Consider the following 20038-nt stretch of genomic DNA (forward strand, 5'->3'; position numbering starts at 1 on the left):
TTCAATTTATGTATATTGTTTTTGGGAAATCCAGAAAAGAAAGAAATAATGTAAAAATAGAGAAAAAAAAGAAAGAAAAACTTTATCAGTTAAATTATCTAAATTTACCTAAATTACCTAAATGTCAAGTGTCACTGTTGTTGTTTGTTGTTGGTAAGGGGTTTATAATAAGAATAAATAGGAAAAAGAAGAACAACAGGATTTATATATTCATTTATTTGTTTGTTTGTTTATTTGCTTGCTTAATTAATTTAAATTCAGTACCCTTGTTTATTCATTATGTGACAGCCTCCCATCCAGGGTGTGTTCCCCCAGAGTGTTCCAGGGATAAGATCCACTGTCAACCGGATAAGAGTAAATTTCTCAATTAAAGTGAGTGAGAGAGTATTTATTGTTTATTGATCATATTAGTTTTAGTGTAACGGGGCCCTAAATGTGTAAGGGGGCCCTCAAATCAATTAAACCTGCAGGGCTTCGCTTCCCCCCTCTTCAGTTAGAACCGGAACTAAATTACCCCTCTGTTTGGATCAGATACGGCAGTTCCTGCAACACTGCCCTGAGCACTGGTTCAATGTTCACAAGCTGAATGTGTTGTGTAAGATATGTAGAAATTTGATCCGACTAAGCTGGTTGTAGTAAGGTAATGTTAGTTTGGATGATCAGGTCTCACCTGCTAATCTAATCTTTTTGCCAAGGAAGGCTGCTCTGTCCTTTATGATGGTTGTCCATTTTATCATTCATGTGCTTTAAACTGTTCTTTTGTAAGCGTTCCCTTTCTGCATACTTTAACATAGTGCTCTCTCTCTCTCTCTCTCTCTCTAAAATATTTGGATATTTTGGTATACGGAATGAAGCGGTATAGACGATGACAATGAGTATATTCATATTTTTCTTTGCTTTGTTTACTATATGGATTTATTATAAGTCATGATGATAATTAAATAGAAAGCTTGCAAAAAAAAATCGAACTATAAACTTAGGGTCATAAATCCAGCTGTTGTTAAAATGTTTTACTGATACAGCGGTGTTTTTTGAGCATGGTAAAATGTTTGTAATATAATGACAATTAAATCAATTATATGGATTTTTTCAGTTAATGAAGTGCAGCTGGTCCTCTGTTCAGTAGCTAATATACCCTATATTTGAATATACTGTATATTTAAGCATTTTATGCATTTAGATTTACTTCTAAAATAAATGCTGATAAAAGAGTAACTCTGCTTAACAGTTTTTAAAAAGCACAGTTTCTCGGAACATAATAGAGATGAGTCTAAAGTTGTTTTTAAACAGCAAATACTGTAGATGTGGAGTTTATCCATGTAGTTACAATACATGACTGTGTTTATATGGTACGGAAAGTGTAAAAATGAAGGTAAACTTTTGGATTTTGTTTATTGTTTTAATGCCTCATGTAATCAACAAAGTAGTTGACAGACACAAAATACAATATTCATATTTTGCTTCTATTTTTCTGTTAAACAAGCTCTTACTACTCTTGCTTTTCTTTATTCATATTTAATGCATGTTTTTTTAAAGAAAACTAAACAATGCATATTTTTTTTAGAAAACTAAAGGCAGTTAACAAAACCAACAATGTATCATCTTAAAACATTTTATCTTTGATTATGAGCATGAACACACCACTGTCTGTGTGCTACAAACTGAAAAAAAAAAAAAATTAAAAAGTCGAATTTCTACTACTGATACTTTCAAAATATAGCCAGTAACAACAACCAAACCTAGGAGGAGAAATGGTACCAACCACATGATTAGATTTTTGTTGACTAGTGCTTATTGTGCTTATAAAAAAGGCCCAAGCTGTATTGTACCTATCTACATATACTGTATGGACAAAAGCATTTGGCCAAACCTGTTAATTATTAAATTCAGGCATTTCAATCAGTCCAATTATCCCCAGTAAAGGGCAATTTAAATGCTTTAGCATACCAAGATATCTTGGACAATGCTATTCTTTTAACTTTGTGCCAACAGTTTGGGTAAGGCCCTTTTATATCCAACATGTATTCCAAGTAGAGTGGAAGCTGTCATAGCTGCAAAAGGGGAACCAACTCCATATTGAAGTATATGTATTTGGATACAATGTCATTGCAGGTTTGGCCAAATACTTGTGTCCATATAGTGTATACTACTGGGGTATTCATGTATTATATGGTAATGTAAAAGCATTTTAAAACATAACTTTAAAGCTAATTTGGGGTCAAACTTAGACCTTAAGGAATACTAATATACCCATCTGTAAAAATAGGCCAGTGGGGTCCAATACTACGTACCACTAAAAGATTCATTGGTGGTTTGTGGTATTAGAAAGGATGAAGAGAAAAGTACTGTAGCTGCCTACCCAAAACCCTAAAGGGGAATGAGTGGAGACATAAGGAGAAACTTAGGAGATTTACAGGACTATCCACAACGTCCATGGTTTATTCTCATCTCCTTTCGGCTACTGGCAAGAATCTAAAACTACTTTCATCCCTGCTTGTACCTGGATTTAAACTATTTTTTAATTTAAAATATTAATAAAGTCAAAGATACGAACTAAAGGTGAAAAAGATGCACGCTTAAGGGTACCAACCCAGGAACATAGAAATGTGTATCTACATATATTGTTTTGTTGTTCTTGTTGTTATTTTGTTTTTTTTTACACAATGAAAAAAAAACCTTGCTTGCACATGAACAAGAAGCTTTAAATGCAAAAACAACAGCAAACAGAATAAAAAAGCAAATGCATCAGTAACAATAAAAGCCAAAGCAGCAAAAGTGAAAAAAATGCAACATTCAGTTTTGTTGTTTAAATATTATACAGGTTTATTTCCCCAAGCTGTCATGCAACTATCTAAACTCCCAACAGGTGGATTTACATGCACTGCATTTTGTAGAAGAGGGCTGCAACAAGCGATCAGCAAGATAAATCAGCAACAGACGCAGATGTGCACATGCATCAAGAATCCAGATATGAAGATCTTTGGTTTGTACCATCTCTCCTGGTAAGGATGTCAATCATGTTTCCACACAGAATCCTTCAAAACCTAGTTCCTATCTCTTTTTTGCCACAATAATCATGTATTGCTGTCCGTTACTGCTTCAAATACTGTATATCCACATTCTTTATAACATCCAGTGTCAAACTTGACACGTATACAAACCCTTGAGTCCTTGGGTCAGTCAACGACAGTCACCAAGATCGCCTGAACATATTCATCTTTCATCTTCATCTTTCACAGTTCCATCCCTCTTTTTAATATTTTTTAACCGTTGCTGCCTTTTTTCGACTGCTTAAACAATGTCTGTGGTTGTTCCTTTTCTTGATAGATCCAGTTAATAAAATAGACATAGATAAAATATCCCAGTATTACCATCTTTCATCTTTCTTTTTTTTGCATTACACATTCACAGCAATAATAACAAGTGAAACTACAGGGCATTTCTAGATCAAAGCAGTAGCTATTTAAAGTGATGTACAAATATTTGACAAATAACTCATGTTCTAAAAAAACATTGTTCCTAATGTTCCGGTAAATGAATCACAAACAAAAAGCTGTGTAATACACCCGCTTCAGGCAGGATTGCTGATGTGGTTAGGGGTACACGACTTTTTAAAATGACAGTCTATTGCCTAATAGAGCCTGGAACCTGGTCTCCACACATTGGGCTGCAGCCCCATACTAGAGGTGCTAAAGCGTGGTCTAGGAACTTGCAGATTTTGGCTACTTGCAGACACTGCCGAGCGCATACCACTTGGAGAAAGGGGACTCAGATCTGGGGCACTCTTAAACTGTTTCCCTGCCTGGAAAGGTACATTGGCTTGCATGGGAACAGGTCCTGGGTTGGGCATTGCATTAGCTACTGGGGCAGTGGTAAGTTTGGGAAGAGCTGGCAGGGCTCCTGTTGGAGCAGGAGGTGGTAGGGAGAAGGGTGCAGCAGATTGTGGAGTAAGTGGAGGAGGTGAAGCAAGGTCAGAACGCCATAGGGGCTCTGCCAGAGTGGTAGCAGAGCGTGGAACAATCACAGTGGGGTTCAGAGATGTGGGTGCTGACATTGGGGTTGGAGTGGAAAAGCGTTTTATCTCATATACACGTGGCGCTTTGACAGGCACTTGTTTTGGTGGGATTAGAGTTGTGCTAAATCCATTTGACATTGATGGCTTCTGCTGTTGCTGTAGTTGATGGGTGGTGATAGTCTGGGGTCCCCCACCACCATAACTGAACAAGGAGGAATTGAGTTGATATGGCTGTCTGCTCAAGAAATCAAGGGCTTTGATGCCTTGTTTGTGCTGACCAGGGTTTGTTTTTGTTCCACTTCTTGCAGCTTCATTGGCCTTATTACCACGTTGAGCCACTGGGGGGCAGGACGGGGACAGCAATGGATTGTAGCTTATAGGTGGAGGGGCACGAACATTGGGGGAATATTTCCAGTGAGCTGGAAGAGATGGAGTGGGTGAAGGCTCTCGTGGCTTGGCTGGAGACTTGGGTTGTTTGTCCACCACATAGCGATCCATGCGACTCTGACGACGAGCAAACAGATCTGCTCCTTTTCCTCCCATCTGGGGGATATCAATTGTGCTATTTGCTGGCTTAGGTGCTACCAATGGAGGAATTTTGTTCCTTTGAGCCTGCATGAAGTTGCAAGCCTCAGCACCCAGGTTGAGGTAATCTTCTTCTGGACCTGACTCAAATCCAGGCTCTGCTCCAGGACGGGACCTATCATCCAAGTTCTGCACAAGAGAGAGCAGCTCAGGGTTGTAGGACATTGGTTTTTTCTCTTCAATCTTACTGAACATGGGCTTCTTAGTTCCACGGCGACGGGCTTCCTGCAGGATGCCGGTTCGGGCAGCTGGTACAGATATCCGCTGCTCTCGAGAAGTAATCCCTGTGCTCGGATTTGAAAGGGGATATTGGTGCACTATGGGAGAATCTGATGTTTCAGATGTTGTGGTTGCAACTGAAATATATGGGTTGAAAGAAACTTTGTGTGGTGATGGTGGTGGGTTCAAATTCTGGCTTTGAGTCACTGGTGTAGGTACTTGAACAGGGGCAGGAGCTGGGACATGAGAAAGGGATGAAGTAGGGGTATAAGTGGACAAATATGATTGTGATGACACAGAGGGTGGTGGAGGAGGCTGAGCAGTAGATGGAATAAAAGACATATTTTGTGTTGGTGGTGAAGAAAAAGACTGGGAATTCATAGCTGGGGCCAAGTTAAATGATGGCGCAGGGGCAGTTGTAGGATAGTGATTAGCAGATGTGCCTGAACTCTGTGGTGTGAAAGGTGTTGCATTTGAAGAAGCAGGGGAAAATGGACCAGAAGCCACAGAGGAGGCTGGAGACAAGATAGAACTGGGGCCGTTGACAGTGGATGGTCTAGGCGGGATGTATAGAGATGTACTGGCAATTGCTCTTTTACCATCAGAGCCAATATTAGAGAAAGAAGCTGGTACTGACACTGCTTGGGCCTGAAGTGGGGTCTTTTTTATGGTACTGGGTTTGAAGACGACAGGTGCTGTTGCAGCTCTGTGGCTTACACAGCCTGGGGCAAAAGGCCTTGCAGTTCTGTTAAGAACTGAGTTTCCAGAGCAAGAATCAGATTGCTCTGAAAAGGCTCCTGGCATATTGGGTACTGGAGCCTGGCCTGGTGAAGACAGCACTACGCTGGTTCTGCTCACTACTACAGGGTCTCCATTCACCATGCTGACCTGATGGGAGGACGTTGGGGTCATTGGCATGACAGATGTGTGGGTTAGCATGGTGTCAGGCTGTTGCTGGGGCATGGGAGTGGGTGTAACAGTAACTGGTGTTGGTATATGTTTCTCTGCTTTCTTCCTCTGCTGCTCAAAGAGCTGTGCCCCTTTGCCTGAAGTGCCGCTCAAGCCCAGGCTACCTTCTGCCTCTCCATCAGATAACACACATGCCGATGTCCTCTTCTCTAAAACATCCAGGTAGCCACTGTCCCATGTAGGGTCTGGTGTTGAAGAAAGCCTGTCCTCATCAATCTCTGATTCACTGCCAAGGAAAAAGCTCTCGTCCTCCGTCTCACAGTCTGTGCTGTTGCAACTATCAGCGTCAACACTGCCGAAGCAAGTGAGTGTATATTTTTTGGCTCTCTGCCGACGCTTTTTGAACATAAGCACACCTTTAGAGTGAGGGTTGCAAGCATCTGTCAGTAAAGAGGCAATGGTGCGACACTTAGATCTAGCCTCCTTCACCTGCTTGTCCTGTACACTCTCACTTCTGTGCAGTTCTAGGGATGAAAAGAGAAATTTAGAGTTTCTGAAATAGTGAAAACATATTACATATAACAATACAGTTTTAGGTTTTTAATTTTGTAGTTGTACAGCAGCAAGGCATAAAATATTTTGTACTGATATACAGTATAAGTACTAGTGTGTACTAATGTACACTGAATATTGCGATGTAAAGTGAGATAACTCCTGGAATTTGTAAATGACAGGTGCCTTCCTATAATATCACAGGAATTAATAAGCCCTAAAAACAAAATATATGGGTTTTGTAACGGACAAACTTTATACTAAGGATGAGGCTCAAGTTTAGTGCCTGTAGTATTAATGCCTGCCGATTTGTATTCTCATTGCCCTGATAACTAGAAAAAATCCCATTTATTATTTATTTCAAGTATACATAACATCAAAAAAATTTGTTTAAGCTGCTGTTGAAAATGATTTAAATATTAAGTTTAAAAGAAGAGCAGAAACAGGACATTGTAATGTGGTGAGGTAGTTGTTGAAAGTGTGTCTGGCAGAGATTTGCCTATGATAAATCTATGAGCTCACTCTTTACTACAAATAGCCCAACACATTCTAACAGTAGGAGAGCATGACCTCTAAAGAGAAAAAATTGACAAGCTTCACATTCAACACAACCTAAACATGTTTCCATAGATAAAAAAGGAATTGCCACATGTTGCAAAAATATTTTATACTATACTTTTATATAATACCTTCTGCCTCAATGTAAAAAAAAAGTGAGAATGCTTTAAAAAGACATTACATTATTTAATTAATATAAATCTAATACAATAAAAAAGAAATATTATAATACATATTTAAATTAAATGCATTACTTATCAAATATGGAACAAAACAAAACAACCGTACACATTTAAATGCCTCTGTATTCATTCATTAAAACTTCTATTTGGATAACAATCCCAGTTGTTAAAAAACTCATATTAATTTACATTAATACATAATCCAAACAGCTCCGTAACTATAATCCCAGTAGACAAAAATAATTGCTGTTCACTTAAATTCGGTCCAAAACCTTTTCTCAAACGTAAAAAAAATAGGTCCCCATCCTAAAGTATACCAGGATACTCAAATTTATTAAAGAGCTCAGGTTTTACCTGTGGAGACAGTGGGTGCTACATGCGCAAGCTCGGAAAGTGATGTGCGGTTCTTCATGATGTGTTTGTTCTCCTACCTTCCCAATACCAGTTTTGAATAGAAGGACAGACACACTCACATGCTAGTAGTGATCAGCCAGCAATCCATTGAGACTCCTGAATCCTTCTGCCTAAAGTCTGTGGTGCGACCTTTTAAAGAGCCCACAAGATCCTACCGCAGGCCCAATGAAACCCTATTATGTCACTGAAACTATTTCAGTCGGTGAGTAGTGCTGATGAACCCTGCCCACCTGTCCGGGCACACCACAGGGTACTGTCTGCCATGACTGCTTAGTAATACCCCACTGGCTTTAAGCATTGTTTGATTTGCAGTGTTGTGAAGAACAAACTGCTCATGATTGCCATCGTCATTCTTTACTGTCGTCATTGGTGCCTGTGTTGACACATGATACTATACTGCTATGCGCAGTTTCATCCACCCTGTCCCAGGCCTTGTAAATCAATATGAGTCTAACAACAAGTGAAGGATGTCTTTGAAAATAGAAGACTTAACATTATCTCTTTTCAACAGCATTTGGTCCCTTTTGTTATTCTCAGATGGATTATTCTAATAATAAAAATGCTTCGACTGATCTACATCTTCATTTACGACACTACAGTATATTTCATTGTACCAACTACCCTAACAAATTCCACCAATGTTGCTGATCTTAAATTGTCAAATATATCCGCATTATTTACTTCTAGCTTTTTACAATGGCAGCTGTTAAGGAGTGACATATATTTGGCAGCAAGTGAATAATTAGTTGCTGAAGTTGGTGTTTTGGAAACAAGACAAATTGGGAAGCATTAGAACATTATTGACTTTGACAAGGGCAAAATTGCGATGGCTAGACAACTGGGTCAGAGTATCCCCAAAAAAGAATAACAGGGTGGTCCTGGTATGCAGTGGTTGGTCCCTGGAGCAGGAGTCAGTATGTAAGACATCGAAAAGTCTGATTGAAAGGTCATAAGTTCAAATCCTAGCACTGTCAAGCTGCCACTTCTGCGTTCTTGAACAAGGCGCTTAACTGTCAACTGTTCAGTTGAAAAAATAAGAGAAATGCAAGTTGCTCTGGATAAGGCCATCTGCCAAACGCAGTGATGTAAATGTAGTACATCACTACATTGGGCACTTAAACATCAGGATTGGATGATAGAGCAATGAAAAATGCTAGTCTAGTCTGATAAATCATGTTTTCATTTTGATCTTGTGTATTATAGGAAGAAGGCAAGCAGGCTCAGGCAGTGTGCTGCTCTAGGCAATGGTCTCTTGAGAATCTTGGGTTCATCACCACCTACTTAAACATTATTGCTGACTAGATGTTGTTACACCCCATCATGGCTACAGTAAACAATAATGGCAGTGGCCTGGGGTCCGTTCTTTGTACGTCGCTTGATACATCCGAGATAAATTGACACATCTAAGATGAGATCATCGTGCTAATTACGATCTGGCTAAGTTGCTTCTTCGAGCACACCTGTTGTTGATGATTAGTATAGCTGGATTGAGTTGTCTAGGATTATTGCGTGTTCATGCGTTGGTTTAAAAGGCGATATGCATCGACAGTAGAAACACTGATCACAACCCCTTTGATTGGTTGACGAAAAAGCTGAAAATTTTTTTTGTTACACATGTAATGCGCTGAAATGCCCCCCTGCCATGGATTGCCCCCCCACATAATCGTTATCAAATATTATATTAAAACATAAATTCATAGGTTAATGGTTTACAAATTACATGAGACAATAAAATAAAATAAGCAATATGAAAATAAATATGTTGTATATGAAAAAATAGAAATATTAATATTTATTTCAGATACACGTGTACTTTTATATTGTTTATTTTATAATAAAATTAGTTTCGTCCAATTTTTAATTATAAAAAATATTTATTTTTATTATATTTAAATATTTATTTGCATATTCATGACATCCGCGTCAGTCGTGCTCTTTAACCAATCAGATGTGACCTTGCTATTTCAACCAATCATAACCTGCCAGCCTAAACCCTGTTTACATGAAATAAACCTGCACTCGAGCAGGTTCAAGCTTACAGACATGTTGCTATGACAGCAAATGCGAGAAGCGCATTGAAGAACGAAACAATCCAAGATCAGGACAAATCCACAACAATTAAATCCAGCTAACTGAGTACAAAGAACGGACCCCTGGAGTATTTGGAAACAAACAGACCATGGTTCTATAAACAGTTGTATATGTAAAAACAAATCACGGAAGTAGCTTAAAAAAAATTAGTTCACCTTACTGGTTTCAATTAATCAGTCACGATAATAGAAAATGGCTGTCCTGTAAAGCTGTCCTAATGGTTAATAATTTTAATTGAAGAAAATCCTTTACAAAACAGTGTTCACAGTCCGAAACAGTGGAAAACAGCTCTGATTTAAAGGCACAGAGGCAGCACTTACATTTCACATACCAGTAAAACTATGGATTGCGAGTAACATAGTTTGCGAGTGTTTTGCAGTATGAGAAAACTTTTTAATAAATTTTAACTTAATAAGCGAACAAGGTTTTGCACTAATATCTGAGCCTATGGCTCCTCCCTCTCTCTCGCGCGTGCTGCGGGATTTTGTGTGTGTGTGTGAAAGTCATCCTACACAATAACCTGCTTCCCCCATGTTAAATTTTTTGCGCAGAAAGATGGAATTGTACTCACAGCACTGAAACTCGCACTGAATCATGATAAACCGCGTAGGTCAGATAGGGATATTAATCAAATGGATTGGTATGCTTCACATTATATATTCATGTCAAAGGGTCCCTTTGTCGGACATAAGAACAAATTCGACTCATGAATGTGCTCCCGGAACGAAACTCGTTCGTAAGTAGAGGATTACCTGTATTGGTACTAGAAACCACAGTACACTTTCAGTGGTTTAGTGGGGACCATGCCTCAATGGAGCTATAGAGCTATAGCTGAAAGTTGAAAACCTTTTTAAAAAATAGCGAAAAACTTTATAAGATTTGTCGTATGAGTTGATTGAGGAGAAGAGAAAAAAAATAACAAAAAGAAGAAGAAACATGGTGACATCCAATCAAACTGTGACTGCATGAAAAGCATAATCTTTCCTTAAATTCAAAAAAGAAAATCTACCCAGTGAATCTATTCAGGAGACATATTCCACCTGTTGGTGTCTACCTTTAGGTCATCTGCTTACACAGTGATCTAAAAATACCTAAGGCATAGATTTTACTTTAAAGTGCCGAATAAATAAAATGACAAAATGTTGGAACCATAAATAGATAGAATATAGGTAGAAAATATGTAATTCAAATTTAAAGTTGTTCCAAAACAGAACAACATATGAAACAACATCATTGACAGTGGCGAAGCTCCTAAAACGTGCAACTGACATGGAACACCAACTGGACATGCCATTCTAGGCATGCAACAGAAGTACTTGCATTATAAGACTGAGTCAGATGGAAAATATAGCCTCAGGTTCTTCCTCACATCCAGCCAACCCCCCACCCCCACCCCCACCCTGGCTGCCTGAACCATGAAGCTAATTCAATAGGGTTATGGAGGAACCCCCACTGCCACATAGTACAGTATATGAGTTCACCCTTCAATCATACTCCGTAGTTAAAAAGTCAAAGAAACTCACAGAGTAACCACTTTCAAGCACCATTATTACTACAGGTACTCGAAACGATTTACAGCTGTGTATGAATCATTTCAGATCTTTTTTTTTTTTTAAATAGTAAGTTTCACTTGTACCGAAAGTGTATTTACTGTATTTAAACCCATTACTAATGAAAAACATGTTGGCACAAATGTAGTATTCTAACACCTGAAAACAATGTGTGTCTAGAGATAAATGCTTGTGAATGAGTCTGAAATTCATGGCTGTACTGCAAAATTATACTCAGCCTCTAATAAGTGGCCACTGGGGGGCAACATGAAGATCGCTTGTTTCTAATTACAGTTTATGAGGTAAGACAGGAAAAGACCAAGGGCCAGTCCTTCTCAACCCTGATCCTGGAGTGTTTTAGTTTTTTTCCTGCTCTACTAGACGCATATCAGCTTTGAAAGGGTTGTTATTTACCTGATTAGTTAAATTAGTTTTACTGGAAGTTGAGGAAACACTAACATGTGCAAGAAAATGGGTCCTTCAACCCACTGAAGGTATTATGGAATAAATGGAATTTATTTATTGCCATAGGTCGTTTTTTCACAAGTTAGCTTTCAGTACATAAAAGTGTAGAGAGACACGTGGATTTTACCTTTAAGATGCTGAAGGTTGTGGAAAGAAAAGTGGCATTTACTGGATGGATATACTCAATATCAATGTAATGTGTTCATGTACAGCATGTGTATAAGGATTATACTGTGGGTTTTGGTACTTACTAGCTTCCTTGGCTTTATCCATATACGTCATTGTAAGCTCTTCATCTACGGGGTTATCTACTGGACCCACCATTGGCACCAGTTGTGTGCAGGATGTGCGCATGAGTGCCTCTTTAGCCCGCACTGGGGACACAAGTGGAATCATAGGGGGTTCCTGGAATCCGCTATCCACTTCTATAGCACCTGGTGGGCTTTGATCAGAGTTCTCTGAAGAGCGCTCTGCCTGAAGAGACCACTCATCCCCATTTGGCTGGTACACCACCTCTCTTCGTGCCACTCCAGGTAAATTCTTCTGCAGTGGAAGCCCAATCCCCTCATGTATGCCATTAGGGATGGTCCAGCATTCAATCTGGGAGTATGCAGACATATCACATGTACTCTCATTGCCACTCATCTCAGAGGTGTCATCATGAAGGGGAGAGCTCCACCCAAAGACTTTGGCTGGGGAGCTATTGGGACTGCGGCGTTTCTGCTTGCGATGTCTTTCCTGAGTTGCAACATCTGCATCACTGTCTGTCTCACCATAATACGCTTCACTATCAGGAGGGGATCTCAGCCGTTCTGGGCCATTGGTGGGTGACATTAATGATCCTCTATGGACAGATGACACTTTCGAGGACACTGGAGGAGAGAAAGCTCGCAGTGCTGCGCGGTATTCTTTATCGATGCGAGGAGAAGGGGCTCGATCCAGTAGGACTACTGAGGGAAAACCCACAGGGGCCCTAAGATGGAAAAGTGAAGATTACATTTTGCATATTAATAATGGATAAATAACGTAAAAAATGCCTTACTCAAGCAGAATTGTAAATGATCATCTAACCAACATACAGTATTTAAAATACCACAAAGAAGAAATTAATTGACTCTATGAATTACACCGTGATTTTGGTTACTGATGGCAAATCTATTCTCTTTTAACTACAGAACCAAGAAATGTAAGAAAACAATAACTAATCCTGACTAAGTGTATTTCTCCTAGCTAATCAGAACGTAAGTATTGGAAATGCTTAGAACCTGATCATGTTATCAGAATTTTCCCAAATGCATTTTTGACAATCAAAAACAAGGTCAATATCGCATTAATTCACTATGACATCCTCATTTTTAGTGATACAAAAATTGAAACACAACCAAGAATCACTTTCAAATTTTATATATATACTTTTTTTTCTTCTATATTTCTATATTTTGTAATATTTTTATTATGCCTTTATTTGTACAGTTTATTTTACTAGTTAAATTTATTTTCTTTAGTATTTTCTTTTATCCATATTTATTTCTCACGTATAAGTTTTTATTTTTATTTAAAGGTCACGGGTGGTCAAATAAGCATTTCACTGCATATCGTACTGTGTATTACTGTGTATGTGACAAATGAAATTTGAATTTGAAGAGCCGAAAAAAAGTAAGCAATTAGTAGTTAGCTGCTAAATGCCGCCTGCTAGCCTTGCCCTTTTAAAGAACTATCAAAGGCTTATCTGTTAACGGTTAGGTACCTTCTGACACCTAACATAGCCCTTCTTGTGAGGTAAAAATGATTAAACTGCAGTGGTGTAATTCAAATGACAACTTTCAAATTTTTTTAGATTTGAACAACCATGCTAAATTGCTCTCACTCTGTAAATTGAGAAAAACCTCAATTTGAGAAAAATACACTGAGCTTACTTATTGCAGTGGGAATATATATGATGAAAGATTTGCTTCTTTACTGTCAAAAAAAAGGGTTCACTGAGAAAGAAAGTAAGAAAGAAAGAAAGATTGATCTGATTAGCAAGAGAGTTTGGCTTGTTGCCTTCTGAGAAAAAAATGTGTGTATTTTGTGACACACTACGTGTGTTTATTTTTTAGTGATTATATCTAATTTTATATATACTGTAGAGAGAGAGAGAAAGAGAGAAAGTACTGCTTAGCCCCTTTTCTACAACCGTCTCCATTTCTGATTGAAAAACCTGATACCTGATTACAAAATGCAATTCTACAAAATAGTCACCAGGTGGCGATATTAACGCCTAAAATAGGTGGTAAAAAAAAAAACTTTTTCGGTGGAAAATTTAGAAATAGCTATTCTTAAGTAGTCAAACACCATTATTTCTTTTTTTCCCTTTTTTGTTTTTTAAATACTACACAGTTTGTGAAGGCACTGGCTTCAAGAAGGTACAATCACAAAAGCTGGAGCATACAGTTTGGTATCTTTTTCCTGACAGTGACGTCACATGAGCCTTTATCATTGCGTTGCAGACACACTTATACCTTTTAATCCGTAAATGAAGGGATCCCCGGCCACTATCGATCAGATTCATGGCCTCAGCGTGAGACAGCTCACCACAAAACACATCGTTAATCGACACCAATTCATCGGCTTCACGTAGACCTGCCCGGCAGGCCTTGCTGCGCTTCCTCACCTACACCAGCAGGGGGAGACAATGTCAACACAAATTACACAAATAAAAAAAAAAAGTCCACATTTTTTGCTTTCCTTAGGAAGTCACCCATTTAATCACATCAGTAGATCAGTTCCTGCTATCCGTTATCACCCAAATGAGGATGGGTTCCCTGTTGAGTCTGCTTCCTCGCAAGATTTCTTTCTATTACCATCTCAGGGAGTTTCTCCTTGCCACGGTCACTGTCGTCCTCGGCTTGGTCATCAGGGACAATCTTATTATTTTGATTCATACATATTCACATTTCATACAAACCTAAAATCTTAATTTCATACAAACCTTATGATTGTGTAAAGCTCCTTTGCGACAATGTCAATTGTTAAAAGTGCTATACAAATAAAATAGGATTGAATTAAACTGAATTGTAAAAACAGATAAATTAAATGTTTTTTTTTTTAATATTACTATAATATATCACAAAAGATATCCAAGTCAAGTTACTTTGAGTACCATATGTTGGTCAGCTGTTTTCTCACTGTAGCACCATATGACATTCACTTTAAAAGCTATAATTAGCAACTCCCTGTGTGGATACACTAGAATCAAAATAAATGAGTGGCATTTATCACGTAATTGCCACATCTGATACCTGTAAACCCATCACTGGACTCTGTCAATCAACAAGGGACTTAGTGGAGATAGAATCAATCCAGGTATCTCATAAAATAATTTCAGCAAGTAGATGTTAACGCTATTCTCAGGTATCAGATGCATTGGCTATATAATAATTAAAAAATGTATGTTTAAAAGTCACGTTATTCTCCTTTTTGTCTTCAAACTGTGTTTTTTAATGTTCCAGCTGAAATGCTTGTTTTTCTTTCTGTTTCACCCCTTTTCCAAATGCGCTGTTTCAGTATCTGTAGCTGTAGCTCTTTTGTTTTGTTTTTGTTTGTTTGTTTTTCAAATATAAAGGGCTCAGGATTGTACATTATGGAGTGACATATCTTTTTTTCAGGCAATATGATGAACTGAACATTTTTATCCAACTATACAAACATAATATAGCACAGATACACATGATCACTTGTTTTCATGGGTGTTTTCAGTTGTTTCTTCGACAGAGTTCTGCATTTGTTTTTTTTTTTATATATATAACTCCTATTCTAGTTTTTATTTCAGTGCCAATATGTCATTGTGGTCATAATATTTTAAAATTTAAAAGAATATTTAAAAATAATTGTTCAATCCAACTCTTCAATCCAAATTTGAAAAAATACAGACATGCCTAAAACATCCTTTATATTTAGATTAGAGCTTAGATTATTCTTAAACAAGTGAAATTAGATTCCAAAAAAACTTTATTTTAGATAAGGTTATATGGTTAATTCTGTAACACCAAACAAGCTGTCCTGAAGACAAGGACATAAAGTAACCTTTAGATTACAGGCGGCTCTTTGCTCTGTTTTCCCTTTTGTCATGATGTGTTAGAATCCATCTGTCAGATAGGAGCATGGTATTCTATCACCCACTTCACCAACACATGCCATCATTATCCACCAGCCCTCATATTAGTATCTGCTTCTTACAGGAAGGACTTTTTTTTTTTACAAAGTGCAGCCGTGTGGTCGATAATCTATAAATAAGACCCTATTTTTAGTACTGAAGTATTTCTAGATGTTTCTTGAACAAATATAATTTTCTAAATTATCCAACATAACTGTTTACATAGAAGCCAATTTTGATATGATGTGTTGTTATGCGCTCAAATTATTTAATCAGAATAGGACATTCTTACATATGCAAAGTGGTTTTACCCACTGTGAAGTGTTTAATCTGCTGGGGAAATAATAATAATAATAAGAAGAAGAAAAAGGATTATGAGAAGTATTTTTTCTCTAACTTTGAGGTTAGGTTAGGCTTCCCATCTTTTCAGTTAATCCCACCTTCAGCATTAGGATTAGTTAAAAGAATTTAACCTCATCTGTGATTGGTTAGATGCTTTACTACATGTGAAATGTAAGCCAATCAGTGATCCTTTCTCAGCCAGAGAACAAATGGGTGAAATAAATAGTCCAACCCAAAACATATATATTCCAACAGGAGAAAATGATCAGATTAAGCAACTTTTATGGTTAATATTTATCTTTTCCATGGATTATCAAAGGTTTATACCCACCTCCATTCAGACTAAGGTGTTTTCATTCTGATGTAAATATACATATTGCTTGGCCTTCTTTGATTGTAAAAGATGCCCACTGTAGTATCAGTTTCCATTTTCAGCTTTTTCATTTGTGAGCAATTTGCATCTTATATCTTAAATGAGGTCTTTAACATTAGTTAAACATGCACTTCTGATTGGAAGAAAAAACATTATTCATCATTCACCTTGGCTTGATGTTCAGTTTTACCTAATGAGCAATGAATGTAGATGAAGTGAACAACACAGACACCTAGTGCCAAGGCAGCTGTTCCGTCTCTACATGGAGCATGTCATGAATTTACCATGTGTTACCCATAGGACCTAAATAAAGTTCTCAGCATTTTGTCAGAAGGCAGTTGTCAATCGACTACAACAGCTTGTGGTTTGAGTTGAGACCTGGAACAAACATCAAATGAGCAAAGACTGCGGAGGAATTTACATTGTCTTTGACTCATTGGCACACATCTAAACAAGACTAAAGACAAGGCTTCTTTAAATGGTATGAAAGTTGTTCCACATGCCCGTGTTAAAACAACCAATCAGGACAGCTGGAGGTGATGAATATTTTATTTAGGAACAGTACTGGAAGTAAAAAAAAAAAGTAGATGACCTTGTTTCTATCAAAGGAGATTTAAAAAAACAGAATCGGGGTGGGACGGGGTTCTTCATTTTTTTGGCTTGAAACTAGGATCATTGGAGCACAAGTGCACATTACCATTTATTAACATACAAGTGCAGACCTCAATATACCCAGCTATGGCTCACAACTCCAAAATAGCTCCTAGATCAGGGAAAATGTACCACACATCATCTAAGCCATCCTTTAGCAGATGTACCATGGTGTATAAATATACAAACACAAATATAAACCAGAGGCTGTAATTTTACTCAGTCCTGAGATAACATCCGCATTTAGACAAGCCATTGGAAAGGTTTGGGTTTCAGGGAACACCAAATAAAACGCTGACAATGTGATAAGAGCAAAAAGATATGCGGTAAAGTGCCTGGTTTATCTGGTGCACGCAAACTCTCTGACCCCCGCTCAAGAGTGGAACAAAGGTGAGCAAACACAATGTCCTTCATTTGTAAATTTGTAAATTAATCTGTTATCATAGACGATATATCATATGTACATTACATGAGTGTCCAACTCTGTGGTTCTTCTATAGTTTCATAATAATAATAATTTTACTTTTAATAATAGCCTATGGTTGTTTTTCATTTTATCTTTAAAAACTAATCATTATTAGCTCTCTGATTGACTGATCTTATCTACCTGTACTAATCGCTCTGTTCTTTATGTTCAGCAATATCCCAGGAATGTATAGAACACTGATGGATCAACTTTCATCCTTAAATGTAACACAAATAGCATGTGTTTGAAGATTACACCTGTTAGCTTTATAGATTAATATGAATGGTGTGGGCCTCACTGGTATGGCTTTCTCCCTATATCGCTCACACACACTAAAAACCAAATTTAGCAGGCTGAAACAAGATCTGCGTGCATTATAACCGTAAATACTTTTACAGTAGTGAAAAGGGAAATCAGTAATATTTTATGGCCTCTTACCTTCGACACTTGGAGAGGTTGCTTCTGCTCGGTTCCTCCTTGAAGTCGAAACCCCCAAGGAGCTCCACCTGAGAGGGTGACCACAACTTCTTCTGCCACCATTTTGCCGGTTTTTGTCTGAATACACACCTCTCTGATCTCGCTCAGCCTTCTCTTGCCATCCCTAGACCTGAGGCCGTAATCACGGGCCCTGTGTGATGTGCTTCTGCTGGTTCAGTTCACTATCAGTGTGAGAAGGCGGAATGAGAGGGGGTTAATGGAGCGGGTGGGGGTAATGAAGGATTTCCATGACTGCTCTCTCTCTCTCTCTCTCTCTCTCTTCTCTGGAATGCTGTGTTAGAGTGTGGCGTGTTGGGGAGTATGGTGTGGATCCAGACCCTCCTTCATGACCACACTTGTCCTGTCAATCTGTAGCTAGAGGATGCTGATAGACCTCTAAAGATAGCCTAAAAGTCACCAGTGGGCTTTGGGTTTTGTCTATGATAGCCCTGAGTTAGACACTGTGATAAGGTATTTTAAGTGGTTCAAAAGGCCATGGAGTGAAAACATGTTTGAACCTTATAATATATATTTTATACAGTTGTTTCTCATATTCTTCTCACCTTCTTTTTACTTTAACTACATTTTTTGGTGCCTTAGATAAGATAAGTATATTCACCTTCTTGAATATTTCCTAATATTTTGTGTTACAGCCTGGAACTGAATAGACTTTATTTTGATTAAACACCATTAATGTAATACTGTACATAATATATACAGATATATGGAGGAAAAGTTAAATTGTTTGCAAAAATTTTGTCAGAAAAGCATCTCAAAAGGCCAACATTGACAAAGCCTGAGAGATCCACAGCTGTTCACAGGAGAGCCGTATCCTAGGCACTTGACAAAGCCAGGCTTTTTTGATTTACTGAGGGCCAAGAAGAAATAAATTATTGGAAAACAAAAATTCATGACATCTATAGTTCAAAACTCAGCAAACATCTGAGAAACCTTTTCAGCTTTGTCACAAAGCACTTTGTTCGATTAAAAACACCCCTCATCACCATGAGAAGACAGTCCTGACAGTGAAGGATGATGGTGGCAGCATAATGATGTGGAAAATCATTTCATTAGCAAGGACTGGGAAAGTGGTGAAGGTTAAGAAAGTGTGTTGCTGGAAAATGGAGCTGGAAATCCTAGAAGACAACCTGATCCAAGCTGCACATAACTTAACACTGATGCACATGTTCACCTTACAAATGTTTGACCCTAACTGTATTGCCAAAGCTGCAATGGAGTGATTTAAAACCAAGAACCATGAACCTGACTGTGATCGAAAGCCTGATCAAAGCCAAGATCGCAATCTGATTGTAAATCTGTGCCAGGACTCTGTCTAATCTGATAGCTCTTGAACATTTTTTTCCTAAGAAGAATGGACAAATAATATTAGGGTTTAGATGTGCAAAGCTGATAGACACATAACCCATACATGCATATATCCCATAAACTATGGATTTCCAAAACTATACATTATTTTTTTAAATAAACATATCACAGCAGTAAAAACACATATACTTGAATATTCTTAGCTAAATTGAGGAAACTGACTGATTAAAAACAACAAATCTTAGGTTGTAACATGACAAAATGTAGATGGTAAAGGGAGTAAAAAGTTATGAAAGCTGCTGTAAAGCTCATAATGTTGCATTTGCATAAAAAAAGGCAAAGAAAATCAGTTTTTAACTCCAATATATTCAATGTTACATGTTTTCCTTTATTAACAACTAATAATTTGTTATAAACAACTAATAATTTGTTATAAACAACTAATAATTATGTTCAAATGGTGCTAATATAGACATTATAGTAAGACATGTAATTTCCTACTTATTACCTGACTGATTGGTCAGTTTTTTCAGTTTCATCTGTATTTGACAAACCCTAAATCCGAAGTATAACATATGGTGCCTTGCCCATTTTCTTTTGCTCAGAAATAACTGAGGATGCAAACATTTACTTTTTTTTTTATCTTAGGTGTGGTTTACTATTGGGTTAATAGTATAAGAGCAGGGTTCAAGTGGGACTTTTGATTGTGCAGAATAAAGATGCACAGT

The 20038-nt window shown here is 37.7% G+C and overlaps 1 protein-coding gene across 1 annotated transcript; it reads right to left on the reverse strand.

Annotated features, from left to right (window-relative positions):
• Positions 1–1385: 1385 nt before the first annotated feature.
• synpo2lb (synaptopodin 2-like b) lies at positions 1386–18250 on the reverse strand. Its single transcript, XM_053510998.1, has 4 exons — positions 17946–18250; positions 14042–14193; positions 11792–12513; positions 1386–6252 (listed from the first exon to the last, which is right to left on the reverse strand). The coding sequence occupies exons 1-4, from the start codon at positions 18045–18047 to the stop codon at positions 3632–3634; spliced, it is 3597 nt and encodes a 1198-aa protein (XP_053366973.1). The 5' UTR covers positions 18048–18250; the 3' UTR covers positions 1386–3631.
• Positions 18251–20038: the final 1788 nt, after the last annotated feature.

The sequence above is a fragment of the Clarias gariepinus genome, chromosome 14 (assembly GCF_024256425.1).
Source record: "Clarias gariepinus isolate MV-2021 ecotype Netherlands chromosome 14, CGAR_prim_01v2, whole genome shotgun sequence".
Lineage (NCBI taxonomy): Eukaryota > Metazoa > Chordata > Actinopteri > Siluriformes > Clariidae > Clarias > Clarias gariepinus.